General features: G+C 38.5%; 1 protein-coding gene and 1 pseudogene across 1 annotated transcript in view; both read right to left on the bottom strand.

The window, feature by feature from the left end:
• Window positions 1-4650: 4650 nt before the first annotated feature.
• On the bottom strand, window positions 4651-5714 carry LOC108515005 (Krueppel-like factor 7; annotated as a pseudogene).
• Window positions 5715-17821: 12107 nt separating this feature from the next.
• The window catches only part of SLC2A2 (solute carrier family 2 member 2), a 63621-nt gene continuing 59524 nt past the window's right edge, over window positions 17822-21918 (bottom strand). Inside the window, exon 10 of the mRNA XM_017851572.1 lies at window positions 17822-17887. Within this exon, the coding sequence (XP_017707061.1) occupies window positions 17882-17887 (6 nt within the window). The 3' untranslated portion in view covers window positions 17822-17881. The remainder of the gene's footprint in view (window positions 17888-21918) is intronic.

Below are 21918 nucleotides of genomic sequence, written 5' to 3'. Positions count from 1 at the left end.
TTTTCTAGGTTTTCTAGTTTATACTTTTAGAATTGAGAGAGGTAGGGTCTTTTTCTGGATTAGCTTTGTCTGAAAGGGAATTTTGTGGGTTGTGTGATCTTCTATCTAGACCATTAAATTTTTCCCCATATCCACAAGGAGGCTGATTTGCTTTCTTACCATTCATGTGTTCACTGGAGCAGCACTTTTAATTTCCTTCAAGAACATTTCCTTTGCATTCACAACTTGACTACCTTTTTGATGCAGGAGGACTAGCTTTTGACTTATCTCAGCTTTTGACATGCCTTCATCACTAAATTTAGTAATTTCTAGCTTTTGATTTAAAGTGAGAGATGTATGACTCTTCCTTTCCCTTGAAAAGTTAGAAGTCATTTTAGGGTTATTAATTGGCCTAATTTAAATACTGTTTCTCAGGAATAGGGAGGGTGTAGGAGGGAGGGAGGGAGGGAGACAGAGAGAGAGAGGAAAGAGGGGAGAGCGGAGAGGAGAGGTAGAGGGAAGAGTGGGAGGAGGAGAGGCGGGGGGCAGGAGAGGAGAGAGGGAGGGAGGAACAGCCAGTTGGTGGGGCAGTCAGGTACACACAGTCATTATCCACTAAGTTTGCTGTTTTATATGGGGGCAGTTTGTCATGCCTCAAAACAATTACCATAGTAGCATTAAAAATCACTGATCATAGATCACCATAATAGATTCTTTTAGTCTGTTTTCTGTTGCTTATAACAGAATACCTGAAACTGGGTAATTTATAAGGAGAAATAATTTATTTCTGACATTTATGGAGGCTGAGAAATCCAACATCGAGAGGACTTATCTGGTGAGGGTCTTCTTTCTGGTAGGGACTCTCTACAGAGTCCCAAGGTGGTACCGAGCATTACATGGTGAGGAGGCTAGGTGTGGTACCTCAGGTGTTTTTTCCTCTTCCTATAAAGCCTCCAGTTCCAGTATTGTGATAACCAGTTAATCCAGTAACCCATTAATTCATGAATAGATTAATCTACTTGTGAGAGCAGAACCCTGGTGACCTAATCACCTCTAAAAGGTCCAGCTCTCAGTACTGCCACAATGGGGATCATGTTTCAACATGAGTGGCAGAGGGGACAAACATTCAAACTGTAGCACAGATATAATAATAACAATGAATTTGGAAATATTGTGATAATTATCAAAATGTGACATAGAAGCATAAAGTGAGCATATATTGTGGGAAAAATGCCACTGATAGACTTGCTCAACTAAAGGTTGTCACAAACCTTTAATTTGTAAAAGAAAAAGCAATATCTGCAAAGCACAATAAAGCAAAGGACAACAAAACCAGGTATGTGTGTGTATTTTAAAAGAATATTGGATTCAGTTTGTTGAAACTTTTGTTCATTATTTTTGTGGTTCTGTTCATGAGGGATATTGGTTTGTAGCAAGTTTGTTTAATCCATGGCCCATGGGCTGCATGCAGCCCGGAAGAGCTTTGAATGAAGCCCAATGCAAATTTGTAAACTTTCTTAAAACATGAGTTTTGCAGTTTTGTTTTGTTTTAGCTCATCAGCTATCGTTAGTGTTAGTGCATCTTATGGGTGGCCCAGGGAAGCAAAAAAATTGATACCCCGGTCTATGTTTTTTTTATAATAGCTGTATCTGGTTTGGTGTCAGGGTAATGCTAGCTTCATAGAATGAATTGGGAAGTACTACTTCCTTTTCAATTTTTTGAAAGAGTTTGTATAGAATAGATATTATTTCTTCCTTAAATGTGTGGTAGAATTCACTAGTGAAGTCATTTGAGCCTTGAATTTTCTTTTAGGGAAGGTTTTAAACTACATTATTGATTTTTTAAATAGATAATAAGGGTATTCAAGTTTTAAACTTCTTCTTGCATGAGTTTTGGTAATTTGCCTTCCAACTAATTTGAAAATTGTTGGATTTATTGGCGTAAAGTTGTTCATAATCTTTCCATATTATTCTTTTTTTAAATTTTCTTTTTAATAGAGCCTTGCATTGGTCAGTTCATCAGTTCAAAAATTAAATTAAGTATTTTAAACCCTTAATAATAGCATTTTGAGAGGCAAGAGCAGCTCCAGCTTGGAAGAGAACATTTGCAAATCGTGGCGGCCATGGCTTAATGCCATCACTGGTGTGTGCATGCATTCATGCTGGAGGTTGCTACATAAAGGAAAAGAAAGGAACCAACAGAATTCAGGGTATCCAAAGTTTCATCTAGTACACTGGCTGGAGGTGCTACAGTTTAATACAGCTGAGGTTCAAGGTTCCTCACACATCCTTCATCTGGGAAGGATGCCCCACGCATTCAAATATAATCCCATGGTATGCCCTGTTTTACTGGCCACAAAATGTACCCAACTGTAGTGGAGAACTATGAGATTGTCAGCAAGCAGTGCTCTAGAAATTTTTAAGTCATGTCTAGTTTTAAATCTTTGGAATAAAACGGATTTTTAAAAAATAACCCTCCAACTAACATACATTTAATTGCCTCTGGCAAATGGACAGATTTTGTGTGTGTGTGTGTGTGTGTGTGTATGTGTGTGTGTGTTAAGGGTGTTTTTTCTTTTCTTGTTATTTTGTATTATTTTTTGTTTGTTTGTTTTTGGTCTAAATAGAAAAAACGGAAAAGGAGAAAGGAAATTCTTGAGACCAGACCTCGCAATGCCCCAAGTGTCCAATTGGCAGCTACAGCATTTGTGAGGAGGTTCCTTTGCCCTCAGATGAGTAGTTTCAACATTTCAATGAAAACAAAGGCTGCAGAAAGCTGAAAACCCAGATCTTGAAGGTTACTGTCATATATGTGTTTGTGTTTCTTTTATTAGTTTTGCATCCCAAATATGTATGGGGTGGGATTTTAACAGTCAATGAGTCAAACAGTCAAAGGAGGACAGGAGGGGAGCCAGCTGGTAGGAGGGAGCAGCAACTGTGTGTGGACCAAGCGCCATTTTTATTTTATAAACGTGTCTTGAAGCGATGGTCCCAGAATATACAAAATATACACTCTGTCCTAATAACCACCCTGCTTGCTTGGATAGGCCACTTGATGGTCTTAAAGGCAATCTTTGGAGTTGAGGCCAGTACCTGCTAGCTAGGAATGCAGGTAGATAGTGACCAGTATTGGATGTGTGTGTGTGTGTGGTATGAAAAGTAAGGACTGTAGACTCCTTTGGAGTCAGCTTGCAGAGTAAATGTGGGGCCTCTGTTAATCCTGGGGATTCTAGGTCACAAGTCATGGTGGGCCTAGCCAAAAAAAAAAAAAAGAAAAAAAAGAAGCAAACGTGTCTCTCCTTTTAGAAAACCCATGAGAGAAACACCTCAACCTTTTTCTTAAATGTCAACCCTTCACTCCCACAGTGGCATTTTAAATTGCGTATTGTAACGAATGGAGGAATAGGAGCTCAGTGGACATGAGAGAGAAGATAGGATTATGTTTTGTGAAGTCGCTAGACTTGGGAGGCATCCTCAGGTCTCCCCACTCCTAGAAAGAGTGATACTTTGGGCTTTTTGTCACATCATAAGCCAGAGTTAAATATGCAGCTGCCCTCTGAGACTGGCGACATCTATGCTTTAACTGGTTATGGGGTAGCAATGACACCCAGCACAACGGTTGATCATTATGAGCTGAGGTCATTATGCCTCAAGGAGGATGAGAGAACTGTGATGTCCCATCTGATTGGCTGTTGTGAGAGCTGAACATCCAGGTATTGAGAGAGTCCTGAAGAGGTTTAGTCCATGGAGAAAAGATAAAACACTTAAGCTTCCAAATAAGCTTTTCAAGTTTTCATTAGCAAGAAACGGAGAGATTAAAAAGAAAAAATCTAGCACCGGCAACAAGGTGAGGCTCAAGGGATATACTGTGATTTATCGTCAAGGACTTTATTCTCTTGGCCACTTTGCAGTCATGCTAGAAGTTTCCAGAATCCCTGGTGCATATGGTGTGCAAGAGTCAAAAAGTAAGAAAAGAAAACTCCTCCCTTGAGAGTGAAGTCTACAGAAATGCAGGCCAGAAAGGTGTAAGATGTTATTCCAGAGTCTGCCGCTGCTAAGGCCTTTGGGATCAACGTGAAAGATCTCAGTAGTACTAAGAAGAACCAAAACCAGTCAACAGTTCTTTGAGGAAGTCTGACGCACGGAATAGTAGGACTTTTCACACACAAAGGACAAATAAAGCAAGAGTTAATTTTGGCTACCAAACTGCAATTTGGTTTTCTAGGTCATTTTCCCCCAACTATTTAAAAAGAAACATTAGTGCTACACATACACAACTTTAAGATGCTGAATTCTCCTATCAAGTTGCACTGAGAAGCAAGTGAAATAAACCCCTCAGAGTGCCATCCACCTGCAGAGATGTCACATCCATTTTCTTTGATTTCCATTGGCAATAGTGGGAAATAATTCGAATAGTGCTAAAGTAAGCAGCCAGTCTGCCTTGCTGAATTCACCTGGTTGCCTTCTTCATCTTCTTCCATCTAGCTAGGGCAAGGTGTAAAGAAGAGACCTATATATTTTAAATACAGTTGAGTGCATGACAATGTGTATGTGTGTGGGTCTGTATGTGAGTGTGTGTATGTGTGTACAGAGGTTTATAAGTGAGAACTTGCTTCTGCGAGGCAGTGGGTCCCTGCCTGAAGTCCAGCCCCGTGCCTCATGGTATTTCCTTTAGATATGTCTCTTCATATGGAGGGCAAGATGGTCAGACCTTGAAAAATACCCGTCGCAGCGGTAGCATTTAAAGAGCTTTGCACCTGTGTGTTTCCTGGAGTGCTTGGTGAGCTCATCGCTTCGTGCTAAACGCTACACGCATCCCTCCCATGAGCACCTGTGAGGCTTCTCACCTGTGTGAATCCTGTGGTGGGCCTTTAAGTGGGAACTTTTTGTATAAACTTCCTGGCACCCGTTAAACTGACAGTGAACCCTCTTCTTGTTTTAGGGACATGCTTCAGCCCCTGGCCTTCCTTGGTCACTGTCGCTCTGTCCACTCTTAACGGCCCCAGCAGCCGTTACAGCTGCTGAAGCTGTTGTGATCCCTCCCACCTTTACGGAGATGAGAGCACCCTTCTTGGCCACTAGTTTCAGCGTCACTGTGCCATCCACGGCAGAGAGAGTTTGTGAGGTTTTGACCAGATGGCGGCTGAGCTCAGGGGACGATGGGGACATTAATGAGGTCACTGTGTTGAGCTTGACCTGGTTGACAGCTATGTAGCTGTCTAGAGAAGAGTTGGTGACTGGAGGCTGAGGCAGGTCTCAGATAGCAACTTGTCCCCAGAGAGCAAGATGTTCACTGCCAAGCTCTTCTCACAGATGGCCGCTTCCACGGGGAGCAGTAGGAGGTCTAAGCGACGGAAGCTTTCCTCAATGCACCAGGGAGGAGAAGCGTGGAGGAAACAGACCAGGTCCTCACCAAAGGTCTCCGAGATCCTCCTGGGCTCCTTCTGTAGGTAGCGTTCCAATTCAAGGCATATCTCTTCTGGAATATTCCCTCTTCTCTCAGTCTCTGTTCTCCTTATGGGACCCTTTCTCTTATCCTGTGTTTCCCTCAGGGGTCTTCACTCCCACAAGTAAATATCTTCCAGGATATCCTGGAAGTAAGGCTTCTGGACTTCCTTTCTTCCATTTACTTATTCATGCTGCCAGGTCTCTAGGGATGGCAAAGCCGAGAAGTAGCCGGTGTCATGGACAAGTTGTAGCTCCTGGAATATACTATAACTAGCCAACACGTCCATGCTGCTGCTGCAGGGCAAAATGGGAGGCGAAACCCTCCCCTCAACACAGTTGAGGCTGTTTATCAGTCTGTCTGGCTCACCCCCCAAGAAGACAGACATCCAGTGGCCCCTTTGTTTCAGTCAGACGAAGCTGCCATCTATTTCTGCAGCTCTGTTCGCTCCTAATGCAATCTTTGCTTTTTATTTTGGGAAGTTGCATTTTTTTCTCTCGCAATCGCTTCTCTCCCCTACTTCCCTTCCCTCCCTAACCCCACCCTATCCTTGCTAGTTTGTAGTCTCGCCCTCCTGTTTCTGCCATATTATTCTTTTAATATTTGTAGAATCTGTAGTGATGTCACCTGTTTCATTTCTGATGTTGGTAATTTCTGTCTTTTTTTCTGATCTATCTGCTACAGGCTTTATTGATTTCAAAGAACGGTTTTGGTTTTCTCTACTTTTCTGTTTTTTATTTCTTTAATTTCCACTTTGACTTTTATTATATCATTTTTCCTGCCTACTTTGGTTTTATTTGCTCTTTTGCTGCTAGTTTCTTAAGGTAGAAGCTGAAATTCATTGATTTGAAACCTTCCTTTATTTTTTCATATCTGAGTGCTTTGAATTTCCTGTTAAGTACTGGTTTAATGACATTTGATATGTTGTGTTTTCATCTTGTTTAGTTTAAAATACGTTCAAATTTCCATTTTTATTTACTTTTTTGATTCATGAGTTATTTAGTAGTAGTTTAATTAGCTTTCAATGATTTGGGAATTTTCTAAGGATATTTCCATTACTGATTTTTAAAAATTCCATTGTGGTAGGAGAACGTATTTTGTATAATTTGAATCCTTTTTGATTTATTAAGATCTATCTCATGGCTCAGAATATGGTCTGTCTTGGCAAATGTTTCACAGGATTTTGAGAAAAATATATATTCTCATATTATTGGGCATGGTGTTCTATAAATGTCAATCAACTCAAGTTGATTGATAGTGTTTTCCTTAGTCTACTCTATCCTTATTGAGTTTTGTACTTGTTCTATTAGTTATTGAGAAGATATTGAAATCTCCAACCATAATTATGGATTTATCTGTTTCTCTTTGTATTACTATTGGTTTTGGCTTCATGTATTTTGAAAGTCACTCGTTATTAGGTGCTTAAATATTTCTGATTGTTACATATTTCTGATTAATTTACCTTCTTGTCCTTATGAAATGTCCTTTTTAATCTTTTTTGCTCTAAACTATATTTTTTTCTGACATTAATACAGCCACTGCCACTTTCTTCTTACTGGTGGTAGCACGGTGTGTTTGTGTGTATGTGTCAGTGTGTGAGATATAGTTCAGATGTGTGTCCCTGCCCAAATCTCATGTTGAAATATAATCCTGAATGTTGGAGGTGGGCTAGGTGGGAAGTGATTGGATCATGGAGTGAATGGTTTAGTGTCATCCGTTGGTGCTATCCTTGTGATAATGAGTGAGTTCTCCCAAGATCTGATCATTTAAAAATGTGTGGCACCTCCCCGTCCTCTCTCTTGTTCCTGAAGTGCCTGTTCCTACTTTGCCTTCTGTCATGGGTAAAAGCTCCCTGAGGCTTCCCCAGAAGCAGATGCCTCCATGCTTCCTGTACAGCCTGCAGAACCATGAACCAATGAAACCTCTCTTCTTGTAAGTTACCCAGTCTCAGGTATTTCTTTTTTGTTTTCTTCAACTTTTATTTTAAGTTCAGGGGTACATGTGCAGGATGTGCAGATTTGTTACATAGGTAAACGTGTGCCATGATGGTTTGCTGTACAAATCATCCCATCACCTAGGTATTAAGGCCAGCATCCATTAGCTATGCTTTCTGATGCTCTCTCTCCCCCCCCCACCCTCCTCCAACAGGCCCCAGTGTGTGTTGTCCCCCTCCATGTGTCCATGTGTTCTCATCATTCAGCCCCCACTTATAAGTGAAAACATGTGGTGTTTGGTTTTCTGTTCCTGCATTAGTTTGCTGAAGATAGTGGCTTCTAATTCTATTCATGTCTCTGCAAAGGACATTATGTCGTTCCTTTTTATGACTTCGTGGTATTACATGGTGTATATGTACCACGTTTTCTTTATCCAGTCTTGCTGATGGATATTTACATTGATTCCATGTCTTTGCTATTGTGAATAGTGCTGCAATGAACATACACGAGTGTGTGTCTCTATAATAGAATGATTTATGTTTCTTTGCATATATGCCCAGTAATGGGATTGCTGGGTCAAATGGTATTTCTGCCTGTAGGTCTTTGGGGAATGGCAACACTGTCTTCACAATGGTTAAAGTAATTTACATTTCTACCAACAGTGTAAAAGCATTTCTTTTTCTTGGCCACCTCGCCAGCATCTGTTGTTTTATGTCTTTTTAATAATAGCCATTCTGACTGGTATGAGATGGTATCTCATTGTGGTATTGATTTACATTTTTCTCATGATCAGTGATGTTGAGCTTTTTTTCATGTTTGTTGGTGGCATGTATGTCTTCCTTTGAGAGGTGTCTGTTCATGTCCTTTGCACACTTTTTAATCCTTTTTTCTCTTGTAAATTTGTTTAAGTTCCTTGTAGATTCTGGATATTAGACCTTTGCCAGATGAATAGATTGCAAAAGTTTTCTCGCATTCTGTAGGTTGTCTGTTCACTCAGATAGTTTCTTTTGCTGTGCAGAAGCTCTTCAGTTTCATTAGATACCACTTGTCAATTTTTGCTTTTGTTGAATTGCTTTTGGCTCAGGTATTTATTTAGAGCAATGTGAGAATAGACCAATACAGTGTGTATATGTATTTACATTCTTTTACTTTTTACCTTCTTGTGTCTTTTTGTTTAAAATATATTTCTTGTAGGCAGCATATAGTTGAACTTTGCTTTTTTATTGTGGTGAAATATATGTAACATAAACATATACCATTTTAAAGTATACAGTTCTGTATCATTAAGTACATTCACATTGTTGTGCAATCATCATCACCATCCATCTCTAGAACTTTTTTTCTTCCCCGATAGAAATTCTGTAATGATTAAACATTAATTTCCCATTCTCCACTCCCCAAAGCCCCGGTAACTATCATTCTGTTCTGCTTTTCTGTCTCTATGAATTTGCCAAAATTTAAGTTATTCTAGAACCTCATGTAAATGGAATCATATATTTTTACTTTTGCATCTGGCTTATTTTACTTAGCAGAGTACCCTTAAGATTCATTCATATTGTAGTATGTGTCAAAATTTCCTTTCTTTTTAAAGCTGAACAATATTTCTTTGTATGTATGTACCACCATTCTGTTTATCTGTCCACACATTAATGGACACTTTAATTACTTCCACCTTTTAGCTATTGTTAATAATGCTGGTGTGAAATACAAATATCTGTTCAAGGCCCTTCTTTCACTTCTTTTGGGTATATGCACAGAAGTGAAGTTGCTGGATCGTATCATAATTCTATGCTTAATTTTTTTAGGAATTGACATAGTATTTTCCACAGTGACTGCACCATTTTACATTTCTACCAGCAATGCAGAAGAGTTCCAGTTTCTCCATGTCTTTGCCAATATTTGTTCTTTTTCTGTTTTTTTCTTTTTAAATAATAGCCATCCTAATGGATGTGAAGTGACATCTCATTGTAGTTTTGATTACCATTTCCCTAAAGGGCTGATTTGAATGTGTTCCCTAAAATTTATGTGTTGCAAACCTAATTGCCACTGTAACCGTATAAAGAGGTGGAGCCTTTAAGAGGTGATGAGGTCATGATGATTCTGCTCTTATGAATGGATTAATGCCGTTATCTGGGGGTGGGATACTTATCTTTTGTTCTGGACTTTTTTGGATTAATCAAGTATTTAAAAATTATCCCATTAATCTCCTTTGTTTGCTTATTAGCCATAACTCCTTGTTTATTAATTTAGGGATTATTTAAGAATTTATACTATACATCTTTTACTTTTCAAAGTATGTTATATGTACATATAATATATAAATACATGAATCTTATACTAGGATACTTCCCTTCCTGATCTGCTATTTTTTTCAAAGATTCTACTTGAATGTATGTTATGAACAATACAGTAATTGTTATGATTTTCATTTAAACAGTAAATTACCTTTAAAGAGATTTAAATAACAGTTAAAAAAAGAGTTGGCCTTATTTACCCATGTAGTTACTATTTCTGTGTTCTTTCTTTCTTTATATACATCCAGATTTCCATCTGGTATGATGGTCTTTCTGACTAAAGGACATTCTTGAATACAGAACATTTCTTATGGTGCAGATCTGGTGTGACAGATTCTTTTAGTTGTGTACTTTTGAAAAAAATACTTATCTTCTTCGGCTGGGTGTGGTGGCTCAAGCCTGTAATCCCAGCACTTTGGGAGGCCGACACGGGGGGATCACGAGGTCAGGAGATCGAGACCATCCTGGCTAACATGGTGAAACCCCGTCTCTACTAAAAAATACAAAAAACTAGCTGGGCGCGGTGGCGGGCACCTGTAGTCCCAGCTACTCGAGAGGCTGAGGCAGGAGAATGATGTAAACCCAGGAGGCGGAGCTTGCCGTGAGCTGAGATCTGGCCACTGCACTCCAGCCTGGGTGACAGATCAAGATTCCGTCTCAAAAAAAAAAAAAAAAGAAAAAAAAAACAACTTATCTTCATTTTGAAAGATATTTTGTGAGGTGGTATGTATTGAATTGTGTCCCTACAAAAGATGTGTGGATGTCCTAAGCCCTAGCACCTGTGACTGTAGCCTTATTTGGAAATAGGGTCTTTACAGATTTAATCAAATTAAGATGAAGTCATATTGATTAGACGTGCTTTAAATCCAATAACTGGTGGCCTTATAAGGAGAGAGAGATTTGGAGACACAAACACACTCTCTATCTGTCTCTCTGTCTGTCTCTCTCTCACACACACACACACTCATGCACACACACAAAGTAAGGCACAAGATGGCTTTGTGAAGATAATAGCAGAGATTGGAGTTATGTGTAATCTGTCTGCATCTACTAGAAATCTGGGAAGATAAGATTCTTCCTTAGAGCTTCAGAAGGAGCATGACTCCGTCATCACTTCTATTTCGGACTTGATTTTGAAATTTGGCCTGCAGAACTGTGAGAAAATACATTTCTGTTGTTTTATACCACCCAGTTTGTGTTACTGTGCTGTGGCAGCCCTAGGAAACTGATACACCAGGTATAGAATTCTGGTTGAGAGTTTTTATACTTCAGTCCTTTATGATGTTGCTTTACCAATTCACCTTGTTTCTAACTAAAAATCTGATGTCATTCTTATCTTTTTTTCTCTGTATGAATCATGTTTTTTTCCCTTTGCTGCTTTTAGGATTTTTTTCTTTATTACCATAATTGTGCAATTTGATTATAATATACCCTGGTATAGTTTTCTTCATGTTCCCTATGCCTAGGGTTCATTGAATTTTCTGAATTTGTGGGTTTATGGTTTTATTACATTTGAAAAGTTTTTTGCCTTTATTTCCTCAGTCATTTTTTTCTGTAGCCTCCCTGATTTGTGAACTCCAAATGCCCATACGTGAAGCTGCTTGAAGTTGTACTACTCACTAATGTTTTTTTCTTTTTAAAATATGTTCTCTTTTCTCCATGTATTTTATTTTGGATAGTGTCTATTGCTGTTCCTTCAAATTCACTAAATTTCTTCAATGTCCAACCTGTCAATTCCATCCACTGTATATTTTATCTTAGTTACTGTGTTTGGTTTGAATCTCTTTTATATTTCTAGGTTTCAACCTTGTGAACATATGTAAAAGCGGTTTTAAGGTCTTTCTCTGCTAATTATAACATCTTTGTCAGTTCTGAGTTTATTTCTATTCATTGATTAGTTTCTTTATGTATTGTATTTTCCTTCTCCTTTCCATGACTGGTGATCTTTGATGAGATGTCAGACATTGTTAATTTTAACTTGTTGAGTGCTGGATATTTTTATGTTCCTATAAATTTTCTTGAGCGTTGTTCTCAGATACAATCAAGTTACTTGGAAACAATTTGATTTTTTTAGGTCTTGCTCTTATGGTTTTTCAGGTGGATCCAGAGCAGCACTCAGTCTAGAGCTACATATTTCCCACTACTGAGATGATGCCTTCCTGAGTACTCTATGCAATGCCCCTGATTTATGAGATTCTTACAGCTGGCTGGTGGGAACAGTCACTGTTCCCAGGCCTGTGTGAGTTCTACTCATTGTGTCCTTTATCCTTTCAGATGGTTCTTTCCCTGGCTTTAGGTAGTTTACTTAAACACATATACATACTCTTTTTTTTTCTTTTAAATTTTTACCTTAAGTTCTGGGATACAGATGCAGAATGTGCAGGTTTGTTACATAGGTAGACATGTGGCCATGGTGATTTGCTGTACACCTTCAATTCCCTTTGGATATTTGGAGAGCTTTCTCAAGGACAGGTGTAAACAAGCCCAGAATGCAAAGATTGGAATACATACCTAACTCTTCAACACCCAGACACCAGCAAACGTCCACAAGCATCAGAAACATCCAGGAAACATGACCACACCAAATGAACTAAATAAGGCACGAAGGGCAAATCCCAGAGAGACAGAGATATGTAACCTCTCAGACAGAGATTTCAAAATAACTGTTTTAAAAGACCTCAATGAAATTCAAGATAACACAGAGAAGAGATTTAGAATCCCATCAGATAAATGTAACAAAGAGATTGAAATAATTGTTAAAAATCAAGTAAAAATCCCAAAGCTAAAAAATACAATTGACAAATGAAAGAAAGTATCAGATTCTCTCAACAGCAAAGTGGATTAAGTGGAAGAAATAATTAGTGACCATGAAGGCAGGCTGCTTAAAAATACACAGGCAGAGGAGACAAAAAAGAATAAACCAGCATGAAACATGCCTATTTGGCCAGGCATGGTGGCTCATGCCTGTAATCCCAGGACTTTGGGAGGCTGAGGTGTGTGAATCACGAAGTCAGGAGTTCAAGACCAAGATGGTGAAACCCTGTCTCTACTAAAAATACAAAAATTAGCTGGGTGTGGTGGCAGGTGCTTGTAATCCCAGCTACTTGGGAGGCTGAGGCAGGAGAATTGCTTGAACCTGGGGGTGGAGGTTGTAGTGAGCCAAAATTGCTCCATTGCACTACAGCCTAGGCAACAGAGTGAGACTCCGTCTCAAGAAAAAAAAAAAAAAGAAAGAAAGAAAACCCAAATAATATTACTTCAAGACATTTAATAATCAAACTCCCAGAGGTCAATGCTTTCCTTCAACAGATATTATTTATTGAGCACTTTCAGTATGCCAGGCACTGTTCTGGGTACTGAGGATAGAGCAGTGGGCAGTGAACAAAGCAAACAAAATCCTTCTTCTCATGGAGCTGATACTTCAGTGGGAAGAGACAGGCAAGAAAAAAAGGAAGAGGGAAAGCCGCTAAATGCTAAGTGTCAATAAATATTAAGTAAAATGGGGGCAGAAAAGCAAAGATAGAAGAGTATTGGGGATAGGGTGGATCTTGGATAAGATAGTCAGCAAAAGCCTCTATGGAAGGCCAAAATAAAAAGTGAGAATTGCTCTAGATTAAAAGAGACCCCTGACACATGTCAACAAAATGCAAAGCATAAGTCTTGATTACATTCTGGCCTTAAAAATGCAAACTTAAAAACATTTTTTTTGATGAAAACTTGGAACGTTTGAATATAGATTGCATATTAGATGACGGTGTAAAATTATTAATTTTTCAGGTAAGGAGATGGTATTGTTATGCAGAGGGTATCCTTTTAGGAAGCTTATGCTGACAGCTTTTGAATTGTTTTAGTGTCTGTAGTTTACTTTCAGATAGTTCAACACATAGAGGAAGAACTAAAGCAAATGTGGCAAAACATTACAATTGGTAAATATGATAAGGGTGTAAGGGTATTATTACAGTATTCTTTCAACTTTTATGTATGTTTGACATTTTTTCAAAATAAAAACTTGGCAGAAAAAAAGATGGAATTTAGGGTTGTTGGAGTTTATCTGAGTTTTCATCACCAGGTGGTGCTAAAGCTTTTCAAATATAGTTAAATTAACAGCAAACAATCTGTGTTGACAGTTGCATATTAATTTAGGAAACATTTGGTTGGGAGGAACACAGACTATAAATCAAGCTTTTTAAATTTGCCAATTTTACTCTTGCTTGCATTATTATATTTTACACACCTTGAAGAGGTTCAACTGTACCTTTTCTGTCTCTCAGTTTCCTTCTCTTCAACCTTTCCCATTTCCAGGCCCCTATTTTCTTCTCACAAAAGAGCTGCTGTGATAATTCCCAACACCAGATGCCACTGTGATCCACGTTGCTCACAGAGTAATTGTGCAGCATTTCTCTCCCCTTCATCAGCTCCCTATTTCCCTCCAAATAGTTTCCACTCCTCAGCACAGAATTTATAGTTTGATACCAATCTTCTTTTCCCAGTGTATCTATTATTATTTCCTTTCATTAACCCTACTCAGGAGAAACATTGACTGCTGTCCTTTTTTTTTTTTTCAAACAAATGTCATACATTTTCTCGCCTCTGACTATTCTGCTTTGTATGTCTCCATACTCCCAATGCCCTTCTGCCTATTACCAGTTCAAAATCTGACCTTGCCCATCATTGAAGCCTAAATTAAACATGATTTTCTTCATGACAATTTCCCCATACACTTTACTCAGAAATATTCCTCTTTCTACAGCACTTTTAAATTTTCTTACCAAACTGATAATATTTTGTATTACATAGTAATGTGTGTACAATAAATTGTAAACACCTTCAAGGTAGGCAGTTTATGTTTATAGTCTTTGGATTGTGTTAATACTATGTGGCATTTACTAAAGGTCAGTGGAATTGAATTTCAAGATTATTCAAAGGTAGTTTATAGTAGTGGTAAAAGTACTGACTAATTACCACCAATTGCCAGCCTTACTCTGGCTGTTTATTTCACAGATAAGCAATGAGAGGCCACCATAGTGAGAAATGAATCTGGATAAAGGATATTCATGGCTTAGCAGCCCCAGCTACCAAAAAAAATCATCAATTTGAAGTAAAATTTCCTTTCAATTTTACTCCGTCAAAACCCTTAAATTCTTGCATGTCATTTGATCTATATATTCTTCTAGGTAAAAACATGAAAAGAATGATATGTTACAACATATGTTTATAAAAGCTAAAATTAGAAACAGCCTAACCAACAATACAGAGTTGGTTAAAGACATTCTAATGTATCCACACAATGAGTTACTGTGGAGCTATTAAAAATGGTGCTCGAGAACAATATTGAGTGGCATAGAAAGAGGCCCCTAATGTTGTTATAGGAAAAAAATACACCATATTGTTGATATAATGCTTTTTAATAGAAGAAAAGGTTTGCATATAGAAAATACTAAAATTGATGGCAGAGATGTATTTCTAGATTTGGAGATTGATTGATTTAAATATTCTCTTTTGCTATCTTTTTTCCCCCTAAGTTTTAACTCTGAGCACCTATATTAAGCAAACATTAAAAAAAATTTAGGAGAGAAATTATATTCCTAATGTTATTCCATTGTGTACATTCATTAATGAAGGAAGGAATTTCAGGCTCTAACATTGTTCCTTGGCCTAACATAGAACCGGTGGACAAGAACGCCAAATGATACCCCAAGAGAAGATAGTATTAGAGGTCAGAAAAGGTAAGAAAGCCAGGTGGAAAAAAATGAGGGTTAAGGAGTGGGGTTACCATGCTCAGGAAAGGAGGGAGGCAGGAATACAAGGAGGAGAGTCATAAGAATCTAGTAGATACCAAGATTGTGATGAAATAGAAAGGTAACTGCATTTAGAACTCTAGGTCCAATATTTAGTATTATTGTTTATTAGATAGGCAATCCTGAGTAAATCATTTGTGTTTTCAAGGGTCAGAAAACACCTTGAAGGTATTTTTATTCTCATGTTAAAAGTGAGTAAAGTAGCACTCAGAAAATATAAATGAAGTCATATATACATAAGCTAGGTTTTCTCAGCTTTAGCTCTTTTGGCATTTTGGGCCAGACACTTTGCTGTGGGAGCTGAACAAGCACATATTTATGGGATAGTAAGTGATGATGTCAATTTTAATAAAGAGGAAGTTGCCCAGGGAGAAGGAAAGCAGGTAAGAGGCATTTTGTAGTTAAACTAAAATTTTGCCAATTTATATAAAATCCCCCTAAATACTCAGTATACACATCTCACCAAGGAGTGTTTTCCCCTGGTAGGGGACTTCAGAGGACTCCAGTACCTACAGTTGGCAGGCATATATGTCCCAGATCTATATAAGTCAAATCAAGCCACTAGCATATAGAGCATCTTATGTGATAGATTTTAAGCTCAACCTTTGTCAGAATGGGGTCTTTTATATCCTTCATGTTTATGCTGAGATGGATCCCAAGGGGGCCCGGATATGTCTATGAGGATGAGTCATTGTCCCTGATGTGGATAAGTGAAAAGGGTAGGGAAAAGCGTTTCTGACCCTGATAGAACTATTTGTGGATAGGGAGGACTCTAAAATAACTCTTGAAATCATAATAGAATGTTAAAGTCTCCCACGTTTGGAGTATATGTTGTTTGCATTAATCCCACTTTTAAAGAGAAATATTTATTACTACTTACACAGTTCACCCCAACTTTATTTCAAATTGGAAATATTAATTTAATTAAAATAGAAATTTAATTTCATGCTTAATTTGAGGGTTGCTTTTTTGAAAAAAGGCTTTTTCATATGCAATTTAAACACTTGCATGCTTTTAAAGATAAAACAAGAAAAACAAGAAGTAGAATTTATATTTAATTCTACCACCCAGATAGACCCAGTATGAATATTTTGGTATATACCCTTTCAGAGTTCTTAAATTGGGGGTTCTGGATCCAGCCTGTACATTAGGTTCACCTGAAGAACTTTAAAAATAAGATGATGACTAGTCTCATCCCAGAACAAATAAACCAGAATACCTGGGGGATGGAGCGGGCCTGAGTAATTTTTTTTTAACTTCACAGGTGATTTTAATGTACAGATAGGGTTGTGAACCACTGTCTTAAATTAATGACAGATTAGTGCTGAAGCACTAGGCCAAGCACTAGCTGAAGCAGCTAGGCCAAAATAAAAGATGCTGGTGCCTTCAGCTAAGTGGTACTTTGGCTGTAGTTGGCATTGGCAATTAGGAAATGAGAGTGGTAGAGAGGCCACTTGGTATGCAGCAACACTCAGTGGCCTGGCACTGTCTAAGCCATGCCACTGCTGTCTGCGGTAAGCAGTAATCAGTAATTTGGGCAGTAGGAGCTATAGATACTTTGCAAACAGCAGACAGTCAACCACACAAACAGGAACTGCCAGTTGCTCTCTCCTTAGTGTAAATGACAAGGCTAGAATTTATCACCTGAATGTCACCATTGAATATACAAATTCAAATGGCCTGTAAGTTTTGTTAAAAGGCTCTCAGGTGAGCTAAGTAGTGGGCATGTGTGGAGGGTTCAGGTTACTTTGCCCCGACCCCAATATGGCAGGCTTATAAACTCTGGGGAACTAACTGGACAAGGGTAAGGGAAACAGTAAGAGGAAGCATATTATAAGATCAGATTGAAAGAAGCATCAGGCACCCAAGAAAGCCTGTCCGTCAGCTGTTGCCTGTGTAAAGAGAAGATGGTGGAAGGGAGGCAGGTTGATTGCTCTCTTAAGGTCTCATGGGCTGCCTTTACCACAGTAGGATCTGCCATCAACTTTGTACAGCTCAGAGGTGGAATCTCTCCAGTCTCTCCAGTGGATAATTAGCTCTTAGGGCAGCCACACACATTAATGCTACCGCATTTTTCAGAGTAGGAGAGTGCTTATCAGTGACCAGAATAATTTGTGTTCATTACTCGAAGGACTCCATCTTTCTTAGGGAGGGAAACTAGAGATAATGAGTGAATATTTATTAAAATGCCAATGTGTCATGCACTTTACATTTTAATATATTATTTACAGATGAGGAAAAAAAAGCATGGAGAACGCACCCAAGTTTCCAAAGCTGGTCAGTGTGGTGAGGGCAAGATTCAATCCTTGGTCTCTCTGGCTCCAGAACTGTGTTCTCCGTAGCTACTAGCCTTCCCAGGAGATTGAACAAACATTTGGAAGACTGAGAAGAGGTAAAATCATCCCGACAGAAATGTCATGGATGCTTGCACTATACCTGTCCAATAAAGGGATAATAATAGTACCCACATAAAGGTGCTATTGCGATAGAAAATTTATTACAGGTAAAACATTTAAAAGAGTATCTGGCACATAGTATATGCTTAATTCATGCAGTGCTCATGTTGACAGGGAACTTATTGTCCATTAAAACATTTGGATTGTTAGAAATTCATTATGCTAAGCTGAAATTGGGCCCCTCTAGCTTTTACCTGGAAGGTGTTCCCATCTGAAAAATGGAAGAAATTTTCAGTGAGGCAGATTTTGGGTTGATTTAATGAAGTAGTTTCCAACATTTAGAGCTACTTAAGAGAAACAAACTGCCTCAGGAGGGGCAATTGTTTATGACAGACTGTTTTTTAGAGCAGTTTTAGGTTCACACCAAAATTGAGAGAAAGGTACCGAGAGTTTTCATTTACCTCCCCCTCACACATGCACAGCTTCCCCCATTATCAGCATTTCCCACTAGAATGGTGATTTGCTACAATCCATGAGCCTACATTGAAACATTATTGTTATCCAAATTCCATAGTTTAATTAGGGCTTGCTCTTGATATTGTACATTCTGTAGATTTGGACAAATGTATAATGACATGTATCCACTCGTACAGTATCATGTAGACTAGTTTTACTGCCCTAAAAATTCTCTATGTGGTGGAGTGATTTTCATAAGTTAAAATAACCAAACTTGGCAGAGAGTTCCCTGGATAAAATCCACAGTTGCAAATTTCAGAGCTTATCTGTGCCACAAGTGGACTCTGAAATGCATTAGGAAAGCACATGAACAAAGGCACATTAAACTTTGATTTTGTACTACAGAGGCACTGCTATTGACAAACCCAGCTTTAAATTACAGATTTGCATCAGAACATGAGCACATTATCTTGCATTGAATTCCACAAAGGAATTAATATTCCCACACCCTCAGATTAAATTTGGCTGTATAATAGATAATTGAGGACCCCTCTCCTTTGTTACTCTTGAATCTATCAATATTTATGATAAAATTTAGATTCTCACACTGCAATCAAAACCAGTCTTCTACCAGAGATGCCTCAAAATATTTTTCCTGCAATGAAGAGACGTTGAAAAGACAAAAGGAACCAGGCTACATTTTTTTAAAGCTTGCTTCCAAGGTGTAAGTGGAATAAATATGCTTGTTATTGAGTGAGATTTTCACCACGGGTTTCCTAGTGTAAAATGTTTTTGACATATTTTGGACTAATGAAAAACAACTATGCTTTGGAACAGACTTTAAGTGGGAGTTGATATGTGCTGATCAGTTTTAAATTGATTTACAATTCATGAAGCTCTTGGATAGCAGAAAAGAATGACAACCGAATGAGACAGCTTGGTGAAGGTCACAGGGATAATCAGTAGAGGTCAACAGTACATTGACGCTGGGAATGGAGCCTGGCAGGGGCCCACTGCCACTATTGCAGTGCCCATTTGGTCACAGGGAGTGACTGACTCTTCATACATGGTATTTTCATATCCTTTGAGATATTATCTGTTTTATATAACTGAACAGTTTATTCTTAGAGGTTATTATTCAAGTTGGATTATTTCTAAGGTCAAACTACTATAATACCTAGGAACTATGTAGAAATTTGCAGAGGAAAATTGTAAGTGGCATTGTATAGGCTATCATTATAATACGCTGTGCGGTTTTTGTTTCTTTAAGAAAATGTTTCAGCTCTTCAATTTTAGATAAGTTTATGGTTTTTTTTTGGTGAGGGGTCAGGTTCTCACTCTGTCACCCAGGCTGGAGTGCAATGGCGTGATCATGACTCACTGCAGCCTTAACCTCCAAGGCTTAAGGAATTCTCTTGCCTCAGCCTCCTACGTAGCTGGGACCACAGGCACCTGCCACCACATCCAGTGAGTTTGCCAGTTTTGAAGGGGCAGTTTCTCTGACTTATTTAAACTCACAACTGACTTCCTTATCTTCCTCTTAAAATCACTTCTCTTTTCCCGGTGAAGACCGGTGCCATCTATTCAAGCCAGCCAGGCTCAAACCTGAGTCTCAGAGTCATCATTCTCAGAATTGGAAGGGATCTTAAAGGATACTTAGTTCAGCCACCCATTTGGTACTTGAACCCTTTATCATCATATAGTTTGTGATTCCCCAAGTATTTGAGCACTTACTCAATATCAGGTACTCTACTCATTCTACTAAAAAATAATTTCTGCCAAATACTGAGCATCTTCTAGAAAGAAAAAAGATTTAGCAGTAAAAAGGCACTGCTTGGCCTAGTAGAGGAGATAGCTGAGAACATTTTAATATGATGTAGTGCGTGCTTTGTAGAGGTAATGCAGGGGAAGAAACAGGGAAGAGAGGAAGGTTGCCTGGCTCAGAGGAGGCTCCAGGGAGGAATAGTTGGGGCCTGCTTTCTAGAGGAGGAAAGAGTAGAATTGAATCTTGAAGGATGAATAGGAGTGATCCAAGTGACTGACAGATGTGTGTTCTAGGCAAGGAAACTACAAGGGAAAAATCCCAGAGGGACTCTCTACATTGTGGCTTTCTCATCTGTAACAGCATTTGCTTTATAGGAATGTTGTGTGGAGTAAATAAGAAAATATTTATGGTTATAATGGACAGAGTAAATGTTTACTAAATTATATTATTATAATATAATTATACTGCTAAAGTATATCAGTGCAAAGATATGCAAAATAACCTTATAGCAACCAGATAGACCCCTCAAGCCTACAATTTTTGCCTCATAAATAGTCTGATATATTTGTAGAAAGACTGTCCAATCTGAAACTATCTTAGAACCTAATGCTACTAGATACTTAAGTTATAACAACCCCTCTTGCTTGCTGATATTCCACGTTTACCAAGAACCATGTAGATTTGTCTTCTCTTGGGACCAGGTTGGGTCAACATGAGTCTCTACTTGCTCCACAACTTTATTTCCTCATTGTCAAATAATTTCCCACTCCAATATTAAGACCAGTCTCTTATCAACCTTTTAATAACACTCATATAGCATGAACTATGTGCCAGACACTGATCTTAACGCTATTCAAATATTAACTTATTTCATTCTCATAGCAATCATAGAAGGTAGTTACTGCTATTATCATCACCATCTTTAAAATGCAGAAACTGAGACACAGGAAGGTGAAGTAACTTGCAGCTAGTAAAGGGTAGAGCCCAGTTTCAAACAGAGGTAGTTTGACTCCAGAGTTTCTGTTCTGTAACAAACGTGCAGTTTTGTTACATAGGTATACATGTGCCATGGGGGTTTGCTGCACCCATCAACCCATCATCTACATTAGGTATTTCTCCTAATGTTATCCCTTCCCTACCCCTCCACCACCGCCCAACAGGCTCTGGTGTATGATGTTCCCCCGCCATATCCATGTGTTCTCATTGTTCAACTCCCACTTATGAGTGAGAACATGCAGTGTTTGGTTTTCTGTTTCTGTGTTAGTTTGCTGAGAGTGATGGTTTCCAGCTTCATCCATGTCCCTGCAAAGGACGTGAACTCACCCTTTTTTATGGCTGCATAGTATTCCAAGGTATATATGTGCCAGATTTTCTTTATCTAGTCTATCATTGATGGACATTTGGGTTGATTCCAAGTCTTTGCTATTGTGAATAGTGCCCCAATAAACATATGTGTGCACATGTCTTTATAATAGAATGATTTATAATCCTTTGGGTATATATCCAGTAATGGGATCACTGGGTCAAATGGTATTTCTAGTTCTAGATCCTTGAGGAATTGCCACACTGTCTTCCACAATGGTTGAACTAATTTATACTCCCACCAACAGTGTAAAAGTGTTCCTGTTTCTCCACATCCTCTCCTGCATCTGTCATTTCCTGACTTTTTAATGATCGCCATTCTAACTGGTGTGAGATGGTGTCTCATTATGGTTTTGATTTGCATTTCTCTGATGACCAGGGATGATGAGCATTTTTTCATGTGTCTGTTGGCTGCATAAATGTCTTCTTTTGAGAAGTGTCTGTTGCTATCCTTTGCCCACTTTTTGATGGGATTGCTTTTTTTTTTT

This window comes from Rhinopithecus bieti, unplaced genomic scaffold, assembly GCF_001698545.2.
Source record: "Rhinopithecus bieti isolate Rb0 unplaced genomic scaffold, ASM169854v2 scaffold_33903, whole genome shotgun sequence".
NCBI lineage: Eukaryota > Metazoa > Chordata > Mammalia > Primates > Cercopithecidae > Rhinopithecus > Rhinopithecus bieti.
Note: the sequence above shows the minus strand (reverse complement) of the source record. Positions and strands in the feature narration are given on the sequence as shown.